General features: G+C 41.9%; 1 protein-coding gene across 1 annotated transcript in view; it reads left to right on the forward strand.

Annotated features, from left to right (window-relative positions):
- Positions 1-23,199, forward strand: part of LOC141146459 (hippocampus abundant transcript-like protein 1) — a 136,238-nt gene that overhangs the window by 21,820 nt on the left and 91,219 nt on the right. The window contains exon 2 of the mRNA XM_073632960.1: positions 20,435-20,530. Coding sequence (XP_073489061.1) covers positions 20,435-20,530 — 96 coding nt within the window. The remainder of the gene's footprint in view (positions 1-20,434; positions 20,531-23,199) is intronic.

The following is a 23,199-nucleotide window of genomic DNA, read 5'->3' on the forward strand; positions in this document are numbered from 1 at the left end:
TTCATTATCAAGGTACAATGCTTTTAACAATACTTGTCCTTTAAAAGGCCCTGGCAGTTCATACTTGCCATCCTTTTGTTACACATCGATGCAAGTATTCACGTGAGCTGTGATTGTTGCCATAAGCTGTGAGTTGCACCTTTTTCCACTGATGGGCTTGGATATAAATATTCAGTTGCATCATTAAAGGATATGGTTGTCATCTAAGCTTAGTCTACACACACATGATTAACAACTTGTGCTATTTAAAAATGTAGGTTGCCTTCTAATCTTGGTGTAAAATAAAAAATTGAGTTATTTGGCTCTCCTTTTTCATCCTGCAAAAAAATGGCAAACATTTGCTTATTAGTGGCACTCTGACGTTTTCATTGAGGCGATGCTTTTTTGACTAATTTATTGTTTTTACGAGTCAGCCGTCTGTTCACCATCATATGGGTAGAACAGAACATATTCAAATACATTTTATTATTTCTAAAATTAAGTTCATTTTTCCAAATGGTATGCAATCTATTATATACAGTGACTAGAGTGTGTATGAATCGTTCTCTAATCCTGAAATAAAAATAGAACTGGAAGTCATTTGATAATCACAGGTTAATCTCATTTAATCCCAACTAATGCATCATTTCGGAGAGGTGAAAATATTAAATTGCTAAATATGACTTCATATTAAATGCTTTTTGTTTTTGTTTTAGGGAGAACTACATGTGGCAATATGTTAAATAAATTTAGGCCATTACAAATTTACGACTTGCAGAGGCACTTATAACATTTTCTTCTGTCTTCCAGTTTGTAAAGTGCTTGATCTTTAGATAAGCTTATTCTTTATAGTTAGCACTTCCTATAAAGTTAGCACTTCATTCTTTCTTCACCTAGCTCTCTCTTCAGTTCGGTACACAAGTTGAAAAATAAACATGCAATTCAGCAGTTTGCTTAAAGTGGATGTAAACCCAATGTCATCCTTTCTAAGCTACTGTCATAGGGGTTATCTATAAGGATATACATGCCTCCTGTATGTATCTTTACCTGTCAAATGTCTCCCCTCTGTCTGTTATGAGACCCGAAAAACTGCATATTCTGTGGGTGGGTCTGTTGTCTGGAGCTCGGTGGGTGGAGTCGTGATGTCAGTAGACTCCCCGCCCACCTCTACACTCCCCTTGTAAATATGCATTTTCTCCTGTGTATTTCTTACAATGAACTTTTGCTATGATCTCTAACATCCAGTGAAAAGACAGGAAAGTAACCACATGACTTCAGCATGCCAAATTATGCTGAGGTGTGGAACAGCCAATCCTTGCAGAGCTGCCGAAGAAAGGAGTGGGGGAGGGAATTAAAAAAATAACGAATGTCTTAGAGCCCATTCACACAGGGGCAACACGACTTCGACCTGCAAACGACTGCCCGGGCGACTTGCAAAACGACTTCTGTATAGAAGTCTATGCAAGTCGCCCCAAGTCGCCCCCGAAGTCGTACAGGAACCTTTTTCTAAGTCGGAGCGACTTGCGTCGCTCCCCTTAGAACGGTTCCATAGCACAGAACGGGAAGCGACTTGTCAGGCGACTAGGTTGCCTGACAAGTCGTCCCTGTGTGAATGGGCTCTTAGGCTAGTGCACGAGATGTAAATCACCTGTCACTCACAGCAAGGGGGAGGATTTGACAAAGTTTTTCTCTGTTTGTCAAGATTTCTCTCACTGAACAATAAAAGGATTGCTCAGAGATGGATTAACTCTTTGTGGCAAGACTGGGCTCAAATGATAGGAAATCTTATACTCTACATTATGACAAAAAAAAAAAAAAATTCGGGTTTACATCCACTTTAAGATAGTATTGGCTATACCATATGACTAAGCCGTGTGTTCATATCTCTAAAGAGAGAGCTATTGAATGCTGGGTAGTAGTAGTAGTGATGCTAGTTTTGGACCCGTTTACACTTCTGTGTATCATTACTACACTCGTTTTTGTGTGCTGATGCATGTTACAAATAGGCAGCCTATTCATTTGAATGGGTCTCAATGCATGTTCACTCTGACCATCGAGTGAGCATTTACTTCTGTGTGGTGTGGGGCAATACTTGTTTTTTGCTATGATATGTGCGTTCAAGTGCCATTCAAAATGAATGACATCACACAGTCTACCCTTGTGCAATTGTGGTAATGTGTGTTCATCTGCCTTACCATGAAGCAGAAGTATGAATGTGCCCATGAAGGATAATTTTACCTTTTGTGAACATGTTACAACCATGTTTAGGGCATCTACCTGCCCATCCCCCTCTCCCTGGGACAGTGGGCTAGGGATCTTGTTCCCCGCGCTCGCTTTCACAATTCAAAAAGAGCGTGGCCATGCGGTGCTCCACCCACACGGTCACGTCATTAATTCACAGAGTTTTGTGAATCAAACTACAACTACTGTCAGCAGCTGACGGCTTGTAGTTCTCTATGAACTAGTCCATTAAGCTTCCTGTCATTCAGTAACTGTCTGCCGATATATTGGAGGTATGGGCAGGCTACACTGACAGTCTGCTGGAGCCTGACATTACACCTGTGGTCTGCTGGTCGTGGGTGCAATGCTTTCTGAGCTCCTAAAAAAAAAAAAAAAAAAAAAAAAAAAAATAATAAAAAAGTTATAATAATGCACATTGCACTTTTTTTTTTTTTTTTTTTTTTACTTGCAATAAATGTGTATTTATTATTATTTTTTTTTTTAAGTGGATCTGAACTCCACAAAATACTCCCCTCCCCCTTTCAGCAATGCATTACACCCCTGGATTTCTCCCCTTTTTCCTGGGCTACTTTTTGGGTACTGGGTTTTCAGTCTTTTAATTGGCCAGCAGAAGATGGCGTCATCCCATCCCACGCTTGCAAATGGGGGGCATTATGACAGTCTGGTAATAAAATGTGATAGCGCTGCTGGTGAACCTAATATATAAACTAAACAACATACAATAAAGTTCATAAAGTGCCCAAAATTCAATTGGAGTCCATTTGTGACCTATCTATGTGAAAGATCTTCCTATAAAGATGCAAAAAAGGAATTTTCTAATCCAACGTGCTTCACTGAGACTCCACACCACTCTATAAAGTGCTCCCTTCACCGAGTGCAATGCACGCTCACCTCCTTGTTTACTCAGTTACATTATGACACGATGAGAGTGCGCCAGGAATGCCTGCTGAGAACACGGCTCCGTATACATTCATTAGAAGGCTGTGAGCAGGCAAGTAATTGTCTTATTGCAGAAGAGACAAAGCATGTCTCTTGTACAATAAAGAGCTGCCTGCTTGCAGTTTCATTTTAGCTTTAGTTTTGATTTCTTTTACATGTCTGACTGGGGAATAGGGGCCCTATAAATAGTACCCACAGAAAGGCTCCATGCACACTGTTGGCTTAAAAATTGCTGCTTCTACAGGAGTTGTGTCCTGCCAGTAGAAGCAGCTCAATGTTCTCCTATGTGTCCATGTACATTAGGACGTTAAGAGGCATATTTTGAGTTTAACGTTTAGAGGCAGAAAAATAACCCCTTCTGGTTCGCGTTTCTGATCTGGAGCTTACTGACAGAAAAATCATAAAACTCTCCTAAACTCGTCTAAACTTTGTACAAAAAATGCTCTATATGAGTGTTTTTTTACTCCTGAGAGACCAGATTTTTTTTTTTAAGCCCATTGTGCATAGAGCCCAAGGGTAGTACATATACATATGATTCATAGAATTTTGTAAGTTTAAAACCTAGTTCTTCGAGTCCCAATCAGAAATATGACTGATTTCTGATTGAGACTCTAAAACAAAGTTAATACTGCAGCTGCAGGAACAGATTCACAGGACTCAATCACTGTGTTTAAAATGTGCGTTCCGTGAAAATTTTTTATTACATGTTATTTTATACATAGATAAGAAAGGGGTGGTGTGAGATGTTATTAAAAACTAGCGAATAGAACAATTGCAAAAGTAAAACCTTGAGAAGGGAGGGGAGAGTAGAGAGCGTTTAGTAGAAGTGTCTGTGTGTTAGGTGAAGGTTACAGAACAAATTTCAACAGTGAGAACAAAATGGAGTCTCTTGTGCTTAAATGAACAGTACAGTGAATGTCCATGTCATTTCCCCCCCTTTTGTTTGACACCATTCTTCTCCACATTACATTCAGCCGATTGCTGGTAACTCCTGTTACATTGGCGTAGAGAGACGGCGTCCTTTTCAGCTCTCTCCTAGCTTTCTCACAATAATGGGTTCATCAGGGCTGGTGGTACATTTGTTGGTACAGCGGGTAGTCACACAGAGGCATAGCCTGATGAGGAAGTAAATAACAAATATGAGAAACAGGAACATCACAATGTAAGCGCCTAGTTTCCATGTTGCTATGCCATATAAAAAAATCACCAAAACCTCCTAAACCCTGAAAGAGGTTCCATCCATCTTTAGCAATATCTCTGGCCTTATTCTGTAGTTCTCTTATGTTAGCAAGATGCCCTTTAATAATGTCCTCATTATCAGAAATGTATATACAACAGTCAGTGCGAAATACCTTACACATTCCACCTTGAGCTGCAGTAAGATAATTTAGCGTTAATCTGTGCTCTAATACTACTTTTTTAAGCTGAGCCATTTCTTCATTTAATAAACCTATATCAGTGGTAGTAAGGTTAATAATCTCGTCTACAATTCTAGTGTAATTATTTAGTCTTTTAATTGCTTCAATTCCCCATCCTGTCCAGGAAGGGAACCATGACCATGCCATTTCACCTTCAGTGAACAGCTCTCTTTTGAACACTAAAGGGTATTCTGGACTTTGATCTGGTCGCACTGTATCTTTGCGAACAACCAAAGCAGGTACTAACTTCCCAATATAACATGTACCTGTAACATTAGTAGGAAGCCAGGCGTAAGCTTTATTACGACATATATAATATAATCCTCTACGTATGGACGGTATGCCTGCTCCTAAAAAACTGGAAGCAATAACATGGAATCTCAGGTAACTGATATTTTCACATATTGGGAACTGTGAGAAATTTGTACTATAAAGGGTTCTATTTAGTTCTGGATCTGGGATATAATAATATTGACCATAGTTTCCTCCATAAACTGTAATTTTTGCTCCGGTGCAATCTGAATTGCCCAACCATGTACATTTAGTGTTAAACGGGCATGTAATGTTTAAACAAATCTGTGGAGTGTTTATCTGTTTTGAAACCATCAAAGTTACTGATCTGTGCTCATTAGCTGTGGAGACGATGTATGAGCCATTTATTCTGGTCCTGTTTAGATCAGTGAAATTGAGAGGCATTGCTATCATGGGTATTGTTCCTGTTTGGGGATGTAAGTGAGAACACACCCAGCAGTTACTAGCATTGCTATGGGTTGCATACAATTTTAACATTTGGATGAAAGGGTTATTTTTCCATGTCTCAGTTCTCACAAACAACAAAAAGAAAAGAAACATTATCATAATTTTTTCAAAGGATATCATCACTTCAGGATTTTCTTGCAGTGACTGGCGTGAATCCAGGTGGACTTTCCTTCCAACTTGACAGCAGAACCAGTTGTCAAAAGCACCAAATGTGGTCCGTCAAATTTTGGTTCTAGTGGCTTTCTGACGTGTCACTTGACCACCACCCAGTCACCTGGTTGGATTCTGTGAATACCTGAAACAAAATCTGGGTCGGGGATAGATTTATAAACACCTTCATGTATTTTATACAATGTTCTTTGCAAAATCTGAACATATTCTAACAGATTAGAGTGAGAAGCCTGCAACTGTTGGGGAAAATATAGCCCTGTTTTGGGTGGCCCTCCAAACAAAATCTCATAGGGGGGACAGCCCATGTGGTTGTTTAGGGGTTTCTAGTGGTAGCCTCATTTAGAGGAGCCATAAGTTCTGATGCATTTGGAATCCAGTCCCTACAATATCCCGCTAACCCCAGGAAGGCACGTAGTTGCCGTACATTTCTTGGCTTTTCAAAGTTTTGTAGAGTTTTAACTCGATCTGGGGTTAGGTGACGGATTACATGTGAAATGCAGTGACCCAGGAAGATCACTTTCTCTTGGCAGTATTCTAGCTTATCTTTGCTAACTTTGTTGTTACTGTTATAGAGAAACATGAGAAGGCTTACTGTTTCTCTGCTACAAATGTCCTTTGTATCAGAACAAATAAGCAAATCGTCTATGTACTGAAGCAAAACTGTGTTTGGGTGTGAGGGCGACCATTGGTCCAATACTTGCTTTAACGCAGTATTATATTCAGAGGGGCTACTCGCACAGCCTTGGGGCAATCTTGTCCATGCTAACTTTTGAGCATCATGGGTAAATGAAAAAAGGTGCCAGCAATCTGGGAGCAGGGACACCGAAAAGAAAGCATTTGCAAGATCAATCACTGTAAAGCAGGTGCTAGAGGCAGGTATTCTGCTTAAAGTACAGGGGTTGGGCACGATTGGGGTATCTGCCTCTATTATATTGTTAATGGCTCTCAAATCATGCACCATGCGGTATGTCACCTGCCCACCCTTCTTGTCTGGCTTCTTTGCAATTGGGAACAGGGGTGTATTGACCTGGGACTTAATTGGTACAACAACCCGTGCTGCTTTCAGTTGAGTGATTTGATCCTTTATTCCCTCAGTCTGAGCAATACTCAGTGGGTACTGTTTAATCTGTGGGAGATGGGCTCCTGGTTTAATTTTTATCATGACTGGGGTGCAATCCAGCAGACCTACATCATATTTGCTGGTGGCCCATAATTCAGCGGGAATCACTTTCAATTCTGGTGGGAATGGTGGAGTGGAGTCCTGGATTAAAAATTCTCCACAGGCAGAATTTAAAACTTCTCCTGACAGACTACTGACCACTTGGACTCCTGTAGGAGTGTAGTCTATGTTTGCTAAAATTTGGTTCAAAATGTCAGCTCCCAAAAGATTGGTAGGAACTGTGTCTGAAACTTAACACTTTAGTGACAATTTCTGTTTTCTGTCCTAGCCTGAGTTTAAGTGGCTTGGACTCAACCAAATCAGTAGAGGTCCCGGTTAGGCCAACACCAGAGATAACATTTGTAGATAATAATCCTGGAGGTAAGTCCTCTATATTAAAAACACTTCGGCTTTCACCAGTATCAATTAAACAGGTTAATTCTGTTTCTCCTCCAGGATAGGGGAGTTCTTGTAAAAATACTTTTACTCTGGCCTCGGGACCATTGTCTCCCCTATTTAACATGATTGATACTGGCATGCCATTTTCCTATGCCTGATCCACTGCTTTTGGCAGAGAACTGGGATCAGCATGAGGTGCCTCTAAGCTCTTTTCCAGTCTACGGTCAGGAAGATGGCAGAATTTGGCTATGTGTCCTTCCCCATCACAATTGTAGCATATAATTGGTCCCCGATTGCCATGATTTCTGAAATTGCCTTTGCCTCTTCCTCTCTGCTTCCCCATGTACATTACCTTGAGTTTGCTGTCTTTTTGGTTAATCCTGTTTTCTATGGATAACAGGATAGGCAGGACGTCTCGACTAGACATATTGCCTGCCTCAGGCCTTGCTGTGAACAACTTTTCTTTCAACTCGGGTATTAAACCATCAAGAAACCTTTGTTTCACCAGTTGTGTAGATGGACTTGCAGTTTCACCCGCCTTCTCTTCCTCTATTTTAATGCCTGCTTCCTCAGCCATATCGCTTAACCGCCTCCAATAAGCCCCTGCTGCTTCCTCTTTCCCTTGCTTAGCATTCATAAATTCAGCATGTCTGATTTGTCCATATAGTTGGGGCAATTTTTCCTTCAATTTCTCACAAACCTCCCGTCCACTAACCATCTTACCTAGATTTTTGACGTCTACACCACATTCTTTAAGTATATAGCCAGACATGTTGCTTCCCACTGCTTTATTAAGAAGCTGATGAATGTCAGTAGCTTCCTGTGCAGCACTAAGTTTGTTTGCAAACCCAATTGGATTCTTTCTAGGATCTCCCAATCCCTCTAATATGGCTCTCATATCTTGGGGACTAAAGGGTACATGCCATTTAATTTGAGACTTGCTGTCAACAGCATCACCTTCAAAAACTAATTGGGTTCTGACAGGATAAACTGCAACAGATTGCTCTATGCCAGGGGCAGAAGGGCTGGCATCTCCCTTCCTTCTCTCTTCATCTTGCTGCCACAATTTGGAAATTATGGTTTGCTCCGGAAGTTCAGACTCTATCTCTCTTTCTCTGGCCAAAGCCTTAAGTTCAGAGAGATCTAGTTTAGCATATGTGCCTTTTAATTTATGCCAATCATCTGTATCTAGGATACGAGCCCAAATCCTCTTTGTAGGTTGATATGGGGCTGTTAAACCTCTACTCTCTACTATATTGCATAGCTCATCTTTTGTGTGTTCCATGTAATCTGATTCTTTTGCTTTTGTGCGTGGACCCCTTAAAGCCTAACTGGCAGCCACATAAGGTGGGGCGTCCTCCTCTACAGAGTCTTCTGGCCAAACGTAGTAAATTTGGGCAGTACTTTTATTAAATATCTCCGTCAAGCCAGTTTGATTTGCTACTTTAGCTTCTGTCCCCCATGTGCAAGCTATTCTCCATGTTCCTTCACTGCACAGTAGTGGGCCATAATCGTGCAGAAAAGTTTGCCATACTTTTAAATCAAAAGTCCCTTCAGATTTTAAAGGTTTAGCTGTTCCCCTTGTCCATTCTACCCATTTATCTAGGGGCTCAGTATAGGCGGAACCATACCTTCGGTTCATATATTCTCTAGCGCTCATCTTGCACTGGGCATTTTCTGAAGGCCTCTCTCCCTTCATTCCCTTAATTTAATGCCCATAATGACTGGCCAGTCTTCTCTACTTGTGCCTATACCCTCTTGCCTCTAAAACAAATAGTACAGCAAACCTGCAGATTTACAAGAATAGTCTCCACTTATCTACGTGGATAGAAGGGGTTTATGACAATAGACAAAACACTCATTAAGAGAGCCTCCTCGTCTCTTCTCTGTGAGTTTTATCTGACCCTACCATGCGCCTCTGATCCAGGTCGCCCACAAGGAGTCAACGCAGGGAACTGCAGAGGATTTTCCCTATCCACACATAGTCCAACCCGTGAAGGGGGACACATACACATACACATTCACACACACGTTACCCAACCAGAAAGGTCCGAGAGTGGTCTGGTTTCCTTGAGCATCAGGGTTGCTAAATCGTGCGTGGTATTTTCTACCAAAGCTTAACAATCGGTGTGGGGTGATTTGCTTCCCTGGGTCGGGAGGGGCGGTGCTGCACCTGTGTGTAGAAAAAGGAAATTCCCCTGGGTGGACTTTAACGGCACTTGCTAACAAATATTTGGATAATTGGGAACCATCCCTGGTACTTGGAGTTATTTATATATCCCTCCATGGTGTGACTGATCCCTTTGGCTTGGTGGAGCTGTGTCATTCAACATTCCTTCTGGGTATAGGAAGTGGAGACTGTTCCCCCTCCGGTCCATCCGGATAAAGGCCCCGACCAGGTTAAGGTCGCAAGCTCTTCTGGGCTTGCCTTGTGGTAAGCGCACACTTCTTATTGAATTATCACAGTGGTGCGGTGGAGGAAAGTTTTACCCATTCACTTATTCATTTACGCTGAAGACCGGAGTTGGGTCCTGGCCTTCTCACTATATACTTAAAACTTTTTTGAACATTATTTCAATTTTGGACTTTTATTTGCTGTGTTTGGATTATATTAATGAATGTGGGCATAATTCAATAATTTTGTTGGCACCCACAAGCTTGCACTAACTTTTTTATCCTTTGCCAATATTGAGGTAATCTTAATAGTATTTGTTGTTCACGTAGGGGACATTAGCGCTGCTACCTTTGGTATTATTTATGTTATTGTGTGTATCTCACATAGAGCGGCTGCTTTTTTAGTTATTTTTTTTCAGAATTTGTAATCACATATGGTTTGTTGGTATTCACAGTAATTTTTTTTTTAAACACGATTTTCAAACAATCCTCTGTATAATATAGCGCGGTATTCTCCCCATTTGCACTGGTTTCCTTGAGAACCGACAGATAGGATACATAGGAAAAGGCAGAAATATAGCAAGCTTAAGGGCAGCTTACCTAGCCGGCATTTGAGGTCTGCATTTCCCGATGATCCCGATCGAAGCGCGGTTCCTTCTGGAGACTCTGCCAAAACTCCTGGCTGGCTCGCCAAGCTGATATGACTGATTTCTGATTGAGACTCTAAAACAAAGTTAATACTGCAGCTGCAGGAACAGATTCACAGGACTCAATCACTGTGTTTAAAATGTCCGTTCCGTGAAAATGTATTATTACATGTTATTTTATACATAGATAAGAAAGGGGTGGTGTGAGATGTTATTAAAAACTAACAAATAGAAATGTTATTAAAAGCTAACAAATAGAAATATATTATTAAAAACTAGCGAATAGCAAAAGTAAAACCTTGAGGAGGGAAGGGGGGAGTAGAGAGCGTTTATTAGGAGAAGTGTCTGTGTGTTAGGTGAAGGTTACAGAACACATTTCAACAGTGAGAACAAAATGGAGTCTCTTGTGCTTAAATGAACAGTACAGTGAATGTCCATGTCAATCCCATATTCAAAAATACACAAATTACAGGCACTATTTCCTATAGCCGATCCTGTATATAGGGTTCTTTTAATGATCACTGTTGTCTGAAATCCTTACTTTTTTTTCAAAGAGATTCACTGATAATCTGACATGCCTTGAATTCTTTCCATCTATGGGCATGCACATGACTCGCTTGAGGCTTTTATCCTTTGACTTGTACCATGACTGACCCAAAAAATGTGCCTGAGTACTTTTTATTTTTTTTATAGTGTTATACTTGTTTTTACATTTGTCCTCCAAAGCAGTATTTTTCATCTTGGTGTTTATGGGCTGGCTTGTATGTTCTAAAACGTGAGCCATTTATTGCAACATATTAGGCTGTTTTAGACCTCAGAGACCACTGGCTTATCAGTATTGCTTGGAAATGAACAGGTTAAATTAGGCATTTGTTATTTTGTTAGGTTAAAATATCAGATACAGGGCTGTAAAAATCCTGAAAGCATTTTGAACTGTTTTAGCATATTTTGATACATAACGCTCTTGTCAGTGCCTGTGTTTGTCATTTGCCTTTTGCATTTACAAAACACGAGTTTGATTGGAATTAGCATACTGACTTTACAGACTGGTTTGCACTGTAAAAAGTCCCTTTTCTATCTACTACACCAGCAATGATTAATTGCTCCTTTACTGTTTGTAATCTTTACTTGTAGTTACTCGTACGCATATCCTACTTATGCAAATCCATGTTTTTACTCATCCAGTATGATGATGTGATTGTTCATATGTATGTTAACTTGTGTATGTGATTTGCGATGGTTCTCATATGTTTATGTACCTACTAGGGCTGGGGAAAAAATCGATTTGAATCTTGAATCGAGTTGAATCGATTCAAATTTTCAGCAAATTGATTTTTTTAGATTTTTTTTTTTTTTTTTTCCACCAGGACCGGCTCTGACACCGCACCGGTCCCGAGGAGCTGCAGGCAGGAGTTTTTAGGCGAGGCCATGGCTACGGCCTAGTCCGCAAGGCTGGAAGCTGCGGACTAGGCCGAGGTCACGGCCTCGCCTAAAAACTCCTGCCTGAAGCTCCTCAGGACCGGCGCGGTGTCCATCAAAAAAAAAAAACTCGATTCACGATTCGAAAAGAGTCTTTTTCTTTTTTTTTTGATGGACACCGCACCGCGTTTAAAAAAACGCAGATTTTTTTAAACGCAATAAAAATCTTTAAAAGTCCCTATTATTTAAGTTGTCGTGTATATGTTGTATGTACTCAGCAGTGCACTGTGACAGTTTAAAAAAAAAAAAAGCAAAAACTTGGTTACACTTGGAAAATACTTGAGCCTGTTTTGACCTATCCATAGCTTGGATGTCTGTTCATCTTGTGAGCTCCTATTGTGGATGACAGGGAGTAAAGCTGGGCATTGATCTACAGTATTGTTTGCTGGGACTTATTTATCAAAGAGATTGTACTTCACATATCATCACTGTTTTCTATGATTGTTTGCCATAGGTTTTTGTTTATAGGGTAGTGCTATATTTTTTATATATATATAGGCTTTGACCACTTGCAAAGCTTATCAATTGTTGAAGGCCAAAAAGAATGAGCAAAAGTAATATTATTATTATACAGGATTTATATAGCGCCAACAGTTTGCGCAGCGCTTTACAACATGGGGCAGACAGTACACTTACAATACAAATCAATACAGGAGGGATCAGAGGGCCCTGCTCGTTAGAGCTTACAATCTAGAAGGGAGGGTCAAGTGGAAACAAAAGGTGTGGGGATGAGCTGATGGGAAAAAAAAAAATGAAAATACAGTTGTTAGGTGTGGGTAGGATAGGCTTCTCTGAAGAGAAGGGTTTTCAGGGATCTTCTGAAAGCTAATAAAGTAGGAGATAAGAAAAGTAAGGTTTATATGATATGATTTTGGTGTGGGAACTTCACCATTCACTTTTTGTTACTTTTGTAACACGCATTGGCTTTAAAAAGTAAAGTAAATGCTTGTTCTATGTGCCCATTTGAGTGAAGTCTCAGCTTTAAAGGCAGTGGGTATGGGGTAGCTCTGGCTGATATAGGCAGAGTTCTGGCATCATGAAAGCGATATTAAAGTCTTGTTTGTTATTTTAGAAAAAAAAATGTTATACTTACCTGCTCTGCGCAATAAGACCCCACATTTCACCTCTAGGCTGGGAAGCCTGAAATTAAAAAAAAAAAAAAAAAAAACGATCCTGGCTTCGATCGTAGCTGTGAGTCGGTAGAAGCGCGGGAGGGGGGGACATCCCCTCTCGCCTCCCGTAAGAACGATCAAGCAGTGGAACAGCCGCTATGATCGTTCTTATGGTGTAGGGAATCGCCGGCTGAAAAAGCTGATATCTGAATGATGCCTGTAGCTGCAGGCATCATTTAGATATCCCCGCACAAAGTCAAGGACGTTGTATGACGGCCGGCGGGCGGGAAGTGGTTTAAAATGCATTTTTTTTTTAACACAAAGTTGTCCATTTATACAATATTTCTACCACATAACATGTACATACCAAAAATGACACCCCAAAATAGATTCTCCTACTCCTCCTGAGTATGGCGATATCACATGTGTGAGACTTCCACAGCCTGGCCACATACAGGGGCCGAGTACAGCCGAGCATGGCTCAGCATGGCGGGGGTATTGCAGAGTATTGTGGGGGTATTGCAGAGTATTGTGGGGGTATTGCAGAGTATTGTGGGGGTATTGCAGAGTATTGTGGGCTTTGCAGAGTATTGCACAGCAGAAGGGATGGCTGAGCATGGATGGATGGATGGCTGGATGTCTCTGTGCAGCGCTGTGGGCACCACACATCCAGCCCACAGCGCTGCAGCCATCCATCCATCTCCCTCTCCTCCACAGTGTACCGATCGGTACACAGGAGGGGAGGAGAGGAACCGGCGTCATCAGATGACACCGGTCTGTTTACATGTGATCGCGCCGTCATTTGACGGCGCGATCACATGGTAAACGGCCGCGATCAGGACCCGGCGGTCACGGATGTGCTCGGGTGCGCGCCAGAGGGGAATTCCGGGAGGACGTCATATGATGTCCTCCCAGAGTTAAGCAACCGCCCTGCAGCCGTCATTCGGCTATGGGCCGGTTGTTAAGTGGTTAATTGGTTTCTGTCCAAAATTGGCCCTAGTATATTAATGTGAGTTGGGGACCTTGGATTGTGGGTTTCTTGAGGGTAGGGACTGATGTGAGGGTGTACTCACTCAGGTTGAACTGGATGGACTGGTGTCTTTATTCAACCTTACTAACTATGTAACTATATGTAACTATGTCCTAGGCTTGTTTGTCACCCAAAAGATTCACGTGTTGCACATTCTGCCACGATTTGGAATCACGGGCAGAATCCCAGCCCAGGATTTCAAATGCCCTTATGTGAATAGTGCCTAACATTTTTTATTTTTAGTCCAGTCAGGGAAGCTTGTAAATATTATTAAGTATTTTGGGGCGACACAATGCCGTAACCAATGGCTCTAGCGGCTTGTGCTGTGATAATCGTTTTCAAGGAAGGTTGTCCAAGTTATATTGTGCCCAGGGTTGACTTTTACTTGTAAATGAAGGAGTTAATTATGATGTGGTGATCCTCTTTCTTCCTGTATATTGTTACTTTTTTTTATATCCATTTCATGCTGTGAGGACTATAGAGTATTCCGCCCTTCCTGTCTGGCAGATAGGCATCTAATAAAGCGGGCTTCCATTGTACAGGATACGTTTAAAAGAAAATAACATGATTCAAGTTTGAACTGCACATTTTACATTTTGTCTAAATGCAAACATATTTTCATAGTTTGTATTGTTGAACAAAGACGTATTACATTGCTCAGGTAGCCACAGGCAAAGCAAAATCTTTGCATGAAAAGCATCAGATAGAAGCCGATATGCTGTGAATTGCCAGCTGCACTCTAGGGCTTCATGCATACTGGACGTTTGCTCAGCTCCTCTGAAAGCCTTTGCTCCTGGCAGGAGAAAAGCAGCTTAAAAAGTGAGCCTAAAGCCACGTTTTGCAAATGTGTTTAGGCACGTCAAGCATTTCATCATTCTTTTATTCCATTTTCCAGAGTATTAATTTATTCTGGTCATTGGAATGCTTAAGCACTAAATGCGCCTAGCATTGTGTATTTACAGGCGTTTAGACGCGCCAAGTGTTTTTTCTTGCTCAAACGCTCCTCTCCTGAATACACAACTGATTTTATTTTATTTTGCCTCTAACACCTGTTAAAGGTGTGTGTTTAGAGGCAGAAAGAAAGGAAATGCCTGTAAGGCCTCAGGCACATTGCAGCTCAAAAAAACTGCTTCTTTAGGTGTTTGAGCTTCTTTTTTTTTATCTCTGACTGTTTAAAAGGCGTAGTATGGGGTTTATTAAAAAAAAAAAAAAAAAAAAAAAAACAGCTTGTACTCACCTAGGTGGATGCAGCATTGATCCGCCGCCATGTCTGCAGTGAGAACTGAGCGATCAAATGTCGCTAATCAAACATCACTCAGTCCTACCCCTCCACTCTGAGCAGAGAGCTATGACTGTGAGTCACCAGCTCTCTGCTCTTCCCCTCCAGCACTCACTAGAACACTGGGCTGTAAAGGGGGAGGGAGTGGCTGGCTCTTTCCCCCAGCGGGGGAACATTTGCCAATCCAGGGATTTGAATGGATCCCAACTGTAAAGTCAACTTTCCCTTGTCCGAACTAGTTGCTAGCTGAATACGGATCACAGGAGTGCAGAACGAGCTAATACATTGAGAATTCTGGCCAGTAGAATGTATTAAAGCGGGATTCCGGCCGTAAAAAAAAAAGTCAGCAGCTACAAACACTGTAGCTGCTGACTTTAAATAAGTACTAACCTGTCCTGGGTGCCCACGATGTCGGCCTCCTGAGGCCGACCTGTCCCTCGGCCCCTTGGGTCCCGGCACCGCCATCCCAGGTAAGGGAAACAGGCAGTGGAGCCTTGCGGCTTCACTGCCAGTTTCCTACTGCGCACGTGCGAGCAGCACGGCGCTCTGTGAATGGCCCCGTGGTGTTCTGGGAAAGCGTGCTTTGTATGTCTCTCAGTAACACAAACAGAGATGCTGGTATCACGTTTAGCTCAGCAGAATCCTCAAGAGAATAGCCAGCTCCTTTTATTTATACTAAAAACATGGATAACAAAAGAACGTGGCTTCAGAATCAGCCAATCATTCAAAAGAACTTTTAGGAGAGGCCGCGGCTTCGGCCAGACGCCGTGGACTAGGTCGAAGCCGCGGCCTCGCCTAAAAACTCATGCCCGCAGCGCCTCAGGACCGGCGCTGACACCGTGCCGGTCCTGAGGAGCTGCGGGCATGAGTTTTTAGGTGAGGCCGCGGCTTCGGCCGGACGCTGCGGACTAGGCCGAGGCCGCGGCCTCGCCTAAAAACTCGTGCCCGCAGCGCCTCAGGACCGGCACGGTTTCCAAAGAAAAAAAAAAAAACTCGATTCGAATCGTGAGTTTTTTTTTTTTAAGAGAATGGAAGATTTTTTTTTTTTTTTAAAGAAAATCTCCCAGCCCTAAAATGCAGTAGTGATGTGTGCAGATGGTTGTGTGCAAAACCATGCGGCAAGCACATGGCTCTGAACACAATCGTGTGCACACTTCCACTGCTACCAATGACTCAATATTCTATCGTGGCTCAGTGGGCCATAATTTTGTATGGTTATGCTATGGTTCCCATATACGCAGATCTGCTTACTTAGGAATTTAGATGCGGTCGCCATGGAGTGGCCAGTCCCTTGGTGAGGCATAAACAGAAACATCCTTAAAAGAGCAAACAGATCTGCCGTGTCCACGGGAAGGTTTGCACAGCCATTGGTCTTCCACCAACGTTTGTATGTGCGAATACCCTCACATGAGCGTATTACAGCAAAACTGACACTGGGGGACATCTGACAACATACATTAATAAAAATTTCCACAAGACTAAGTAGTTATCACTTCTGCCTAGTAGCACTGGGGTCCTCAGTTCGAATCCCAACCATGACACTACCTGCCTGGAGTTTGCATATCCTCCCTGTGCCTGCCTGTGTTTCTTCCAGTTTCCTCCCACACTCCAAAGACATGCTGGTAGGTTAATTGGCTCCTGTCTAAATTGGCCCTAGTATGTGTATGTATGAATGTGAGTTAGGGACCTTAGATTGTAAGCTCCTTGAGGGCAGGGACTGATGTGGATGTATAATATATATGTAAAGCGCTGCGTAAATTAACAGCGCTATATAAATACCTGTAATAACTTAAACAAGTGAAATTGCATACGTTTACATTTTCAGCCACTGAATTAGCATTTATGAGATGTTAGGGGATTTTTATTGTTCCAACAAGCAGCCACACAGGAGGAAAAGAAAAGCGGAAGGGTGTAGCAAAGTATTTGTGTGGGAGGAAGTCATTCTTTTTACTCCTACTTACTATAAATACATGCAGTCCAAGTCATATTTTTCTATTCGCTTAAAGACTTTTTTCCTTTGGTTGTCAAATGAAATATTGTGTATAGTTGTGTTTCTTTTACAGTACTACATCTAACTATACTGTATATCTATTTCATTTGGCTTGCTCTCATCTCGTTTTTTTTTTATACAAAAAGCACAAAAGTAAATAATTTTGAAATGTCTGTGCTGCTTGGTGCACAGACAGAGCCTGCTGTGTTGTGAGACCTGATTTACTGCTGTAATCTACTTAGTGCTGCTTCTGTAATGGTATCATGGACGTCTGTAGCCAGCCACACTGACAAGCTCACATGATTCACACACGAGACCAGCAGCTCTGCTTCTTCAAGCCAAACTGATTACTTTTGCCATTCTTGCTGTCTGTACATTTAAAAGGTGAATTGATTTCTTGGGCCAGAGACCCAAATAAAAGTAGGCAGAATGGTAGCTTTTGTGCCGTTTCATAGTAATAGTAATTATGATGATAATGTTACAGTAATCCTTTTATCTACAGCTTATTGTGGCTATAAAATTCAGACCAATGACCATATAAAGATGCTGGTGTAAGCTTCTGAACTGTATTGCAACATTTCCAACTACATTGGATAGCTGCTATTCCATGTCCTCTGCATTATTGCTGGGCATCAGACAGCAACAATGATTCATACTTATCACAGCTGGTGTGTGGTGTTCATCACTGTCTGTATAGGACCTAGCAGTAGGTATAGCTGTAATCCCCTATTAGCATTGTAGTGCTTTTTTAAATGGGTGGAAGAATGCATCTCCTGCAAAGAACACCTGAGTTTGAAACTATTTCCTGTCATACATTTTACTATACATACATGGCTGGTCATACATTTTACTATACATACATTGCTGGTCATACATTTTACAATGTTCCTTTTGATTTACCAAAACCATATAATATGAGGTCAAACCTAAACACTTTCAATTGGTATACAATCAGGGAGGCCCTTGCACTACATAGTTGAAAGTAAATCTAAATGAAATTGAATAAGAAAATGTGGATAATATATGGCCAGCCTTCTTGAGCAAATATATTGTTTATAGGCTTTGATTTTTAACAGCCCTCCATTAGGATGCATTCACACCTGACTGTTTTCAGCTCGTAAAACGCTCATCTCAAAAGTTCAAAAACGCCCAACAAGCAAAATCTCATTCATTTAAATGGCCCCTGTTCATATGTGAGCATTCTGTTGCCTGAAGCAAAAAGCCTGAAGCTCAAAGTACATGAGCTTCTTTTTGGGCAGATTACAGGTTTTTTTCCATTTTTTAAGGCCCTTTTACGTGATAGGCCCACTCGGATCCACCTGTCCGATTTTCAGGTGGATCCGAGCAGGCCATCTATTGACTTCTATGGGCAGGGGGGCGTCAGCGGAGATATGTCCACTGACACCCGCCTGCCATCCAATCCGCTCAAGACAGACGTATGGCGATACGTTCAGCCATCTGTCTGGCGGATCAGATGAGATCTGATGAAAACAGACGTGCTGTCCGTTTTTCGTCCGATATCTCCCCATAGTATTCAGTGGGCAGAGACGGACCTGGCTGATTCCGCTGAGCGGAAAGGGGGTCTTACATTGGTGACCTTTTGACCTACAAACTTGCGGCAAAAAAACACGCGACTTTCTGCCTGAAAACGATACGCTCAGGTGTGAATGCAGCCTTTATAGAGCACTTGTTTGTATCTACAGTGCATTACTTCACAAAAAAAGTAAAACCCTGCTTATGTGGCTGTTTGTTTTGTTTTTTTTGTTTGTTTTTGAGGTCGCACCAGCATTCTGCTTTTAAATTTAGATGGTGTTCGTTATGGTTTCTATACTTACACCTTGCTTTTACATTACCCTGTGTACTTGCAGTGCAAAGCAGCAGGGAATTTGTTTTAATTGTGTTAGAGATTTGGCAAGCTGGCTCTTGCTCATTAATATACAGACTAAAAGTGATGAGAATAAAACCGCACAACTGCATGTAGCAGCCATCCACAGATTTATAATACAGTTTTAATTGTAAAAAAGAACGCAGGGTGACCTGCATATATCTTTCCCATATCAATTGTGTTGACAGAGCTAATACAGTCTGACAGTCTTGTAGGTCACAGTTGCTGCTTAGCAACAATTCACGTCACCAAGTAGCAGCTATCCTTCATAAAGAGAAACTCCTTTTAGATACCTTCACAGTTGTTATGAGAACCTTTTTGTGTTTTTTCTTTCATTGTGCATAAAGTTTTTAATGCATACTGTAATCGTACCATAACGTTTGGCCTTATGAATTAATAGAGACTATTCCAGATAGACTGATATTGCTGACTTCTTGCAGTTGTCTCGTGTGTCAGTGTGCAGTTATAGCAGAGTTCCACACAAAAGTGGAACTTCCGCTTTAAGCACTCCTCAGCCTCCTTACATGCCACATTTGGCATGTCATTTTGTTGGGGGGTGTACCTAGTTTTGATATGTACCCAGCTCTCATCACCTAACCTTTTTTTTAGGATTTACCATCCTGTGCCTTTTGGTCCAGCCAAAAAACGAGATTGGTAGTCGGGAAATCACAAATGTTATTTGTTTAACCTTGGAAAGCTTGAAGCTGCCTCTTAGATTTTTGGAGCATCTATGTTAGACTGTCTTACACTTGTGACATCAACATACTCGGGAGGAGTATTAAAATGTGAACTGGGTTATAATTTTAATTGTGCATGTTTTGAATTTGTGCTTTTTTTTAAAGCAGATCTTCATCCATCCATCCATGTCTCCATGCTTTATTTTGTTGAGAACTCACTTTGAAAAATTACCCCCTAGCATTTCTTGTTGTTGCCATCTTGAGTAAGGGCAAATGATTCATGTATCATGTGCTTCCTGGAATCCATGTGCCCTGAGCTCAGGCATGCAGGCAGGAGGGTGTGCTTAGCTGAGAAAACTCCTCCTCCCCCCCTGAAGGCTCCTGGGATGTATGTCAACATTTTGCCTAGACAAGACACCAGAAAATAACTGAAGAAATGTTAAAAAAAAGTTTTAGGAAAGTAGATGACATTTAGTTGTTTAGTGATCCTGGCTTCAGAATGTGTGTGTGTCTTCTCAAGTTCTCCCTCTCCCAGTCACAGCAATGTGAAGATAACAGGAAGGGGGGATTCATGGGACTTGTAGTTTCTTATTTGCTCAGTAAACTACAGTCCCAGATGACATTGCCAGAGGGATGCAGGAAAAGAAGCTGTAAAGCATTTTTTTAAAAATGACTCAGAAAATGAGGGATACCAGAATGCAGGATTGTTAATTTTATTTGGGCTTAATAGCTGAAAGTATTTGATATTTTTTTTTTTTTCTTTCGTGCTAAATGCAAACGTACACTATAAAATGTCTCACCTCCCTAACATAATTTGAGAAAGTATTGCATATTATAGATATACAAAGTTTAAAAATATATTGTTTTTCTCAACAGCAACAAGGATTCGGAAGACCAAGTGTGTATCATGCTGTGGTGGTCATCTTTCTTGAATTTTTTGCCTGGGGTCTCTTGACAACACCAATGCTTGTTGTAAGTATAATGATTAATGAGGTTTTATTCTTCTCATGTTGTGTTTCAATTATTAAATTGCTGCAGGTATGAAGTGCAGACTTCCAAATCTTCCTGTCACTGCCAAATTTCAGGCTGTTCTGACAGGTAAAGCCTAGCATTTTCTGATTTCTGAGTGCTGGAACTTGCCAACCTCTCCCTACCTACTTCACATTTCTTTTAGCCAGTGGGACTACTTATTATAATGGGCCAATAAGTGTCAACGCTGGCATGGAAACAAGCTCCTGGTTGCTATTGCAGCATTTTTGTTTACCTTTTTTTCCCCCCAGACTGACAACTTTCTACTATTCTTTCTAACAGTCCTCTAATCACTTCTACACTGCTGGGAACATGGCGTTCTTTCTCCGACACCTCATTCCGTGCCATGTATCCCAAGCTTAGCTGTACCTCCTGGAGGCTCAGGACCTCCATGTCAGGATGAAGAATGGCGGGAAATCTGTGAACATCCATTTGTTGATCTTCCAAGGGTAGTATAAGGTCTCATTCTCATGGGAGTGTTTTAATCTGTGCAGAGGTTTGTCTATTGGTGTTACCTACATCCCTGTGCTGGCAGTCACATAGCTGTCCATTGGGATGAAGTGGCAGCATGGACACAGCTGCTACTCGCAATGTGACATCCGTGTAGGTACACTGCTCCAAACACACCTTGGCCTCTGCATCCCAATAGATAGAAATGGGCTTGCTGATACAGAGATCAATGCAACCCTGTGCCGGTAAAACATGGCCCTGCACGGGGCATGGATTAAAACCCTCTATGTGAATGAAGCCTAAACCAGGAAGCACTTCCTGAGCACTTTCGGGTTCAGAGCTGTAAAACCTGGCCACTCTGGCTGGGGAAGAAGCTGATTAGGCACAGGCTGTGCTCGATCAGCTTTAGCAGAGGTTACATTAGGGGCCCCCTGATGTCTCCTCAAAGAGAACCTGTTACCTGCACTATGCTTTTCACATAGAAGACTTATCAGCCCCCTTGTGATAGCAATAAATTTAAGTTAAAATTTTATATATATATATGATGTAAAATGAGACAAAGATGAATCATTTCAGAACTTTTGCCACCTTTATTGTGACCTATAAACTGTACAACTCAAACTGAAATCTTTTTTTGGGGGGGGGGGAGTAAAAATAAAAAACTAAAATAATGTGGTTGCATAAGTGCGCACAACCTCTTCTAACTAGGTTTGTAGCTGTGTTCAAAATTAAGCAATCACATTCAAACTCATGTTAGATAGGAGTCGGTACACACCTGTCATTATTTTAAAGTGCCTCCGATTAACCCCAAGTAAGGTTCAGCTGTTCTAGTAGGTCTTTCCTGACATTTTCTTAGTAACATCCTACCGCAAAAGCCATGGTCCGCAGAGAGCTTCCAAAGCACCAAAGGGATCTCATTGTTAAAAAGTATCAGCCAGAAGGGTACAAAAGAATTTACAAGGCATTAGATATACCATGGAACACAGTGAAGACAGTCATCAAGTGGAGAAAATATGGCACAACAGTGACATTACCAAGAACTGGACATCTCTCCAAAATTGATGAAAAGATGAGAAGAAAAATGGTCAGAGAGGCTGCCAAGAGGCCTACAGCAACATTAAGGCCCCTTTCACACTGGGGCACTTTACAGGCGCTACAGCGGTCAAAATAGCGCCTGCATAGCGCCTGTAAAGAGCCGCTCCTCTCTCTCTCCAGTGTGAAAGCCCGAGTGCTTTCACACTGGAGCGGTGCGTTTGCAGAACGTTAAAGAAACTCCTGCAAGCAGCAACTTTGGAGCGGTGTATACACCGCTCCTTCACCACTCCTGCCCAATCAATGGGGCAGCGCGGCTATACCGCCGGCATAGCGCTGCTGCATCAGCACTTTGCGATGGTTTTGACCCTTTCTTTACCGCTAGCTGGGGGGGGGGGAGCGCCCCGCTAGCAGACGAATAGTGCAGCGAAATTGACGGTAAAGGGCCGCTAAAAATAGTGGAGCTTTACCGCCGACGCACCCACCGCCCCAGTGTGAAAGTAGCCTAAAGGAGCTGCAGGAATATCTGGCAAGTACTTTCCGTGTGGTACATGTGACAACAATCTCCCGTATTCTTCATGTCTGGGCTATGGGGTAGAGTGGCAAGACGAAAGAAAGCCTTTTGTTACGAAGAAAAACATCCAAGCCTGGCTAAATTTTGCAAAGACACATCTGAAGTCTCCCAAAAGCATGTGGGAAAATGTGTTATGGTCTGACGAAACCAAGGTTGAACTATTTGGCCATAATTCGAAAAGATATGTTTGGTGCAAAAACATCACTGCACATCACCAAAAGAACACCATACCCACCGTAAAGCATGGTGGTGGCAGCCTCATACTTTGGGGCTGTTTTTCTTCAGCTGGAACAGGGGCCTTAGTCAAGGTAGAGGGAATTATAAACCGTTCCAAATACCAGTCAATATTGGCACAAAACCTGCTTCTGCTAGAAAGCTGAACATGAAGAGGAACTTCATCTTTCAACATGACAACGACCCGAAGCATAAATCCAAATCAACAAAGGAGTGGCTTCACCAGAAGATTAATCCCCTTGAAAATCTGTGGGGTGATCTGTTTTTGCAAAGAAGAGTGGGCAAATATTGCCAAGTCAAGATGTGCCATGCTGATAGACTC

The sequence above is a fragment of the Aquarana catesbeiana genome, linkage group LG01 (genome assembly GCF_042186555.1).
Source record: "Aquarana catesbeiana isolate 2022-GZ linkage group LG01, ASM4218655v1, whole genome shotgun sequence".
Taxonomy (NCBI): Eukaryota; Metazoa; Chordata; class Amphibia; order Anura; family Ranidae; genus Aquarana; species Aquarana catesbeiana.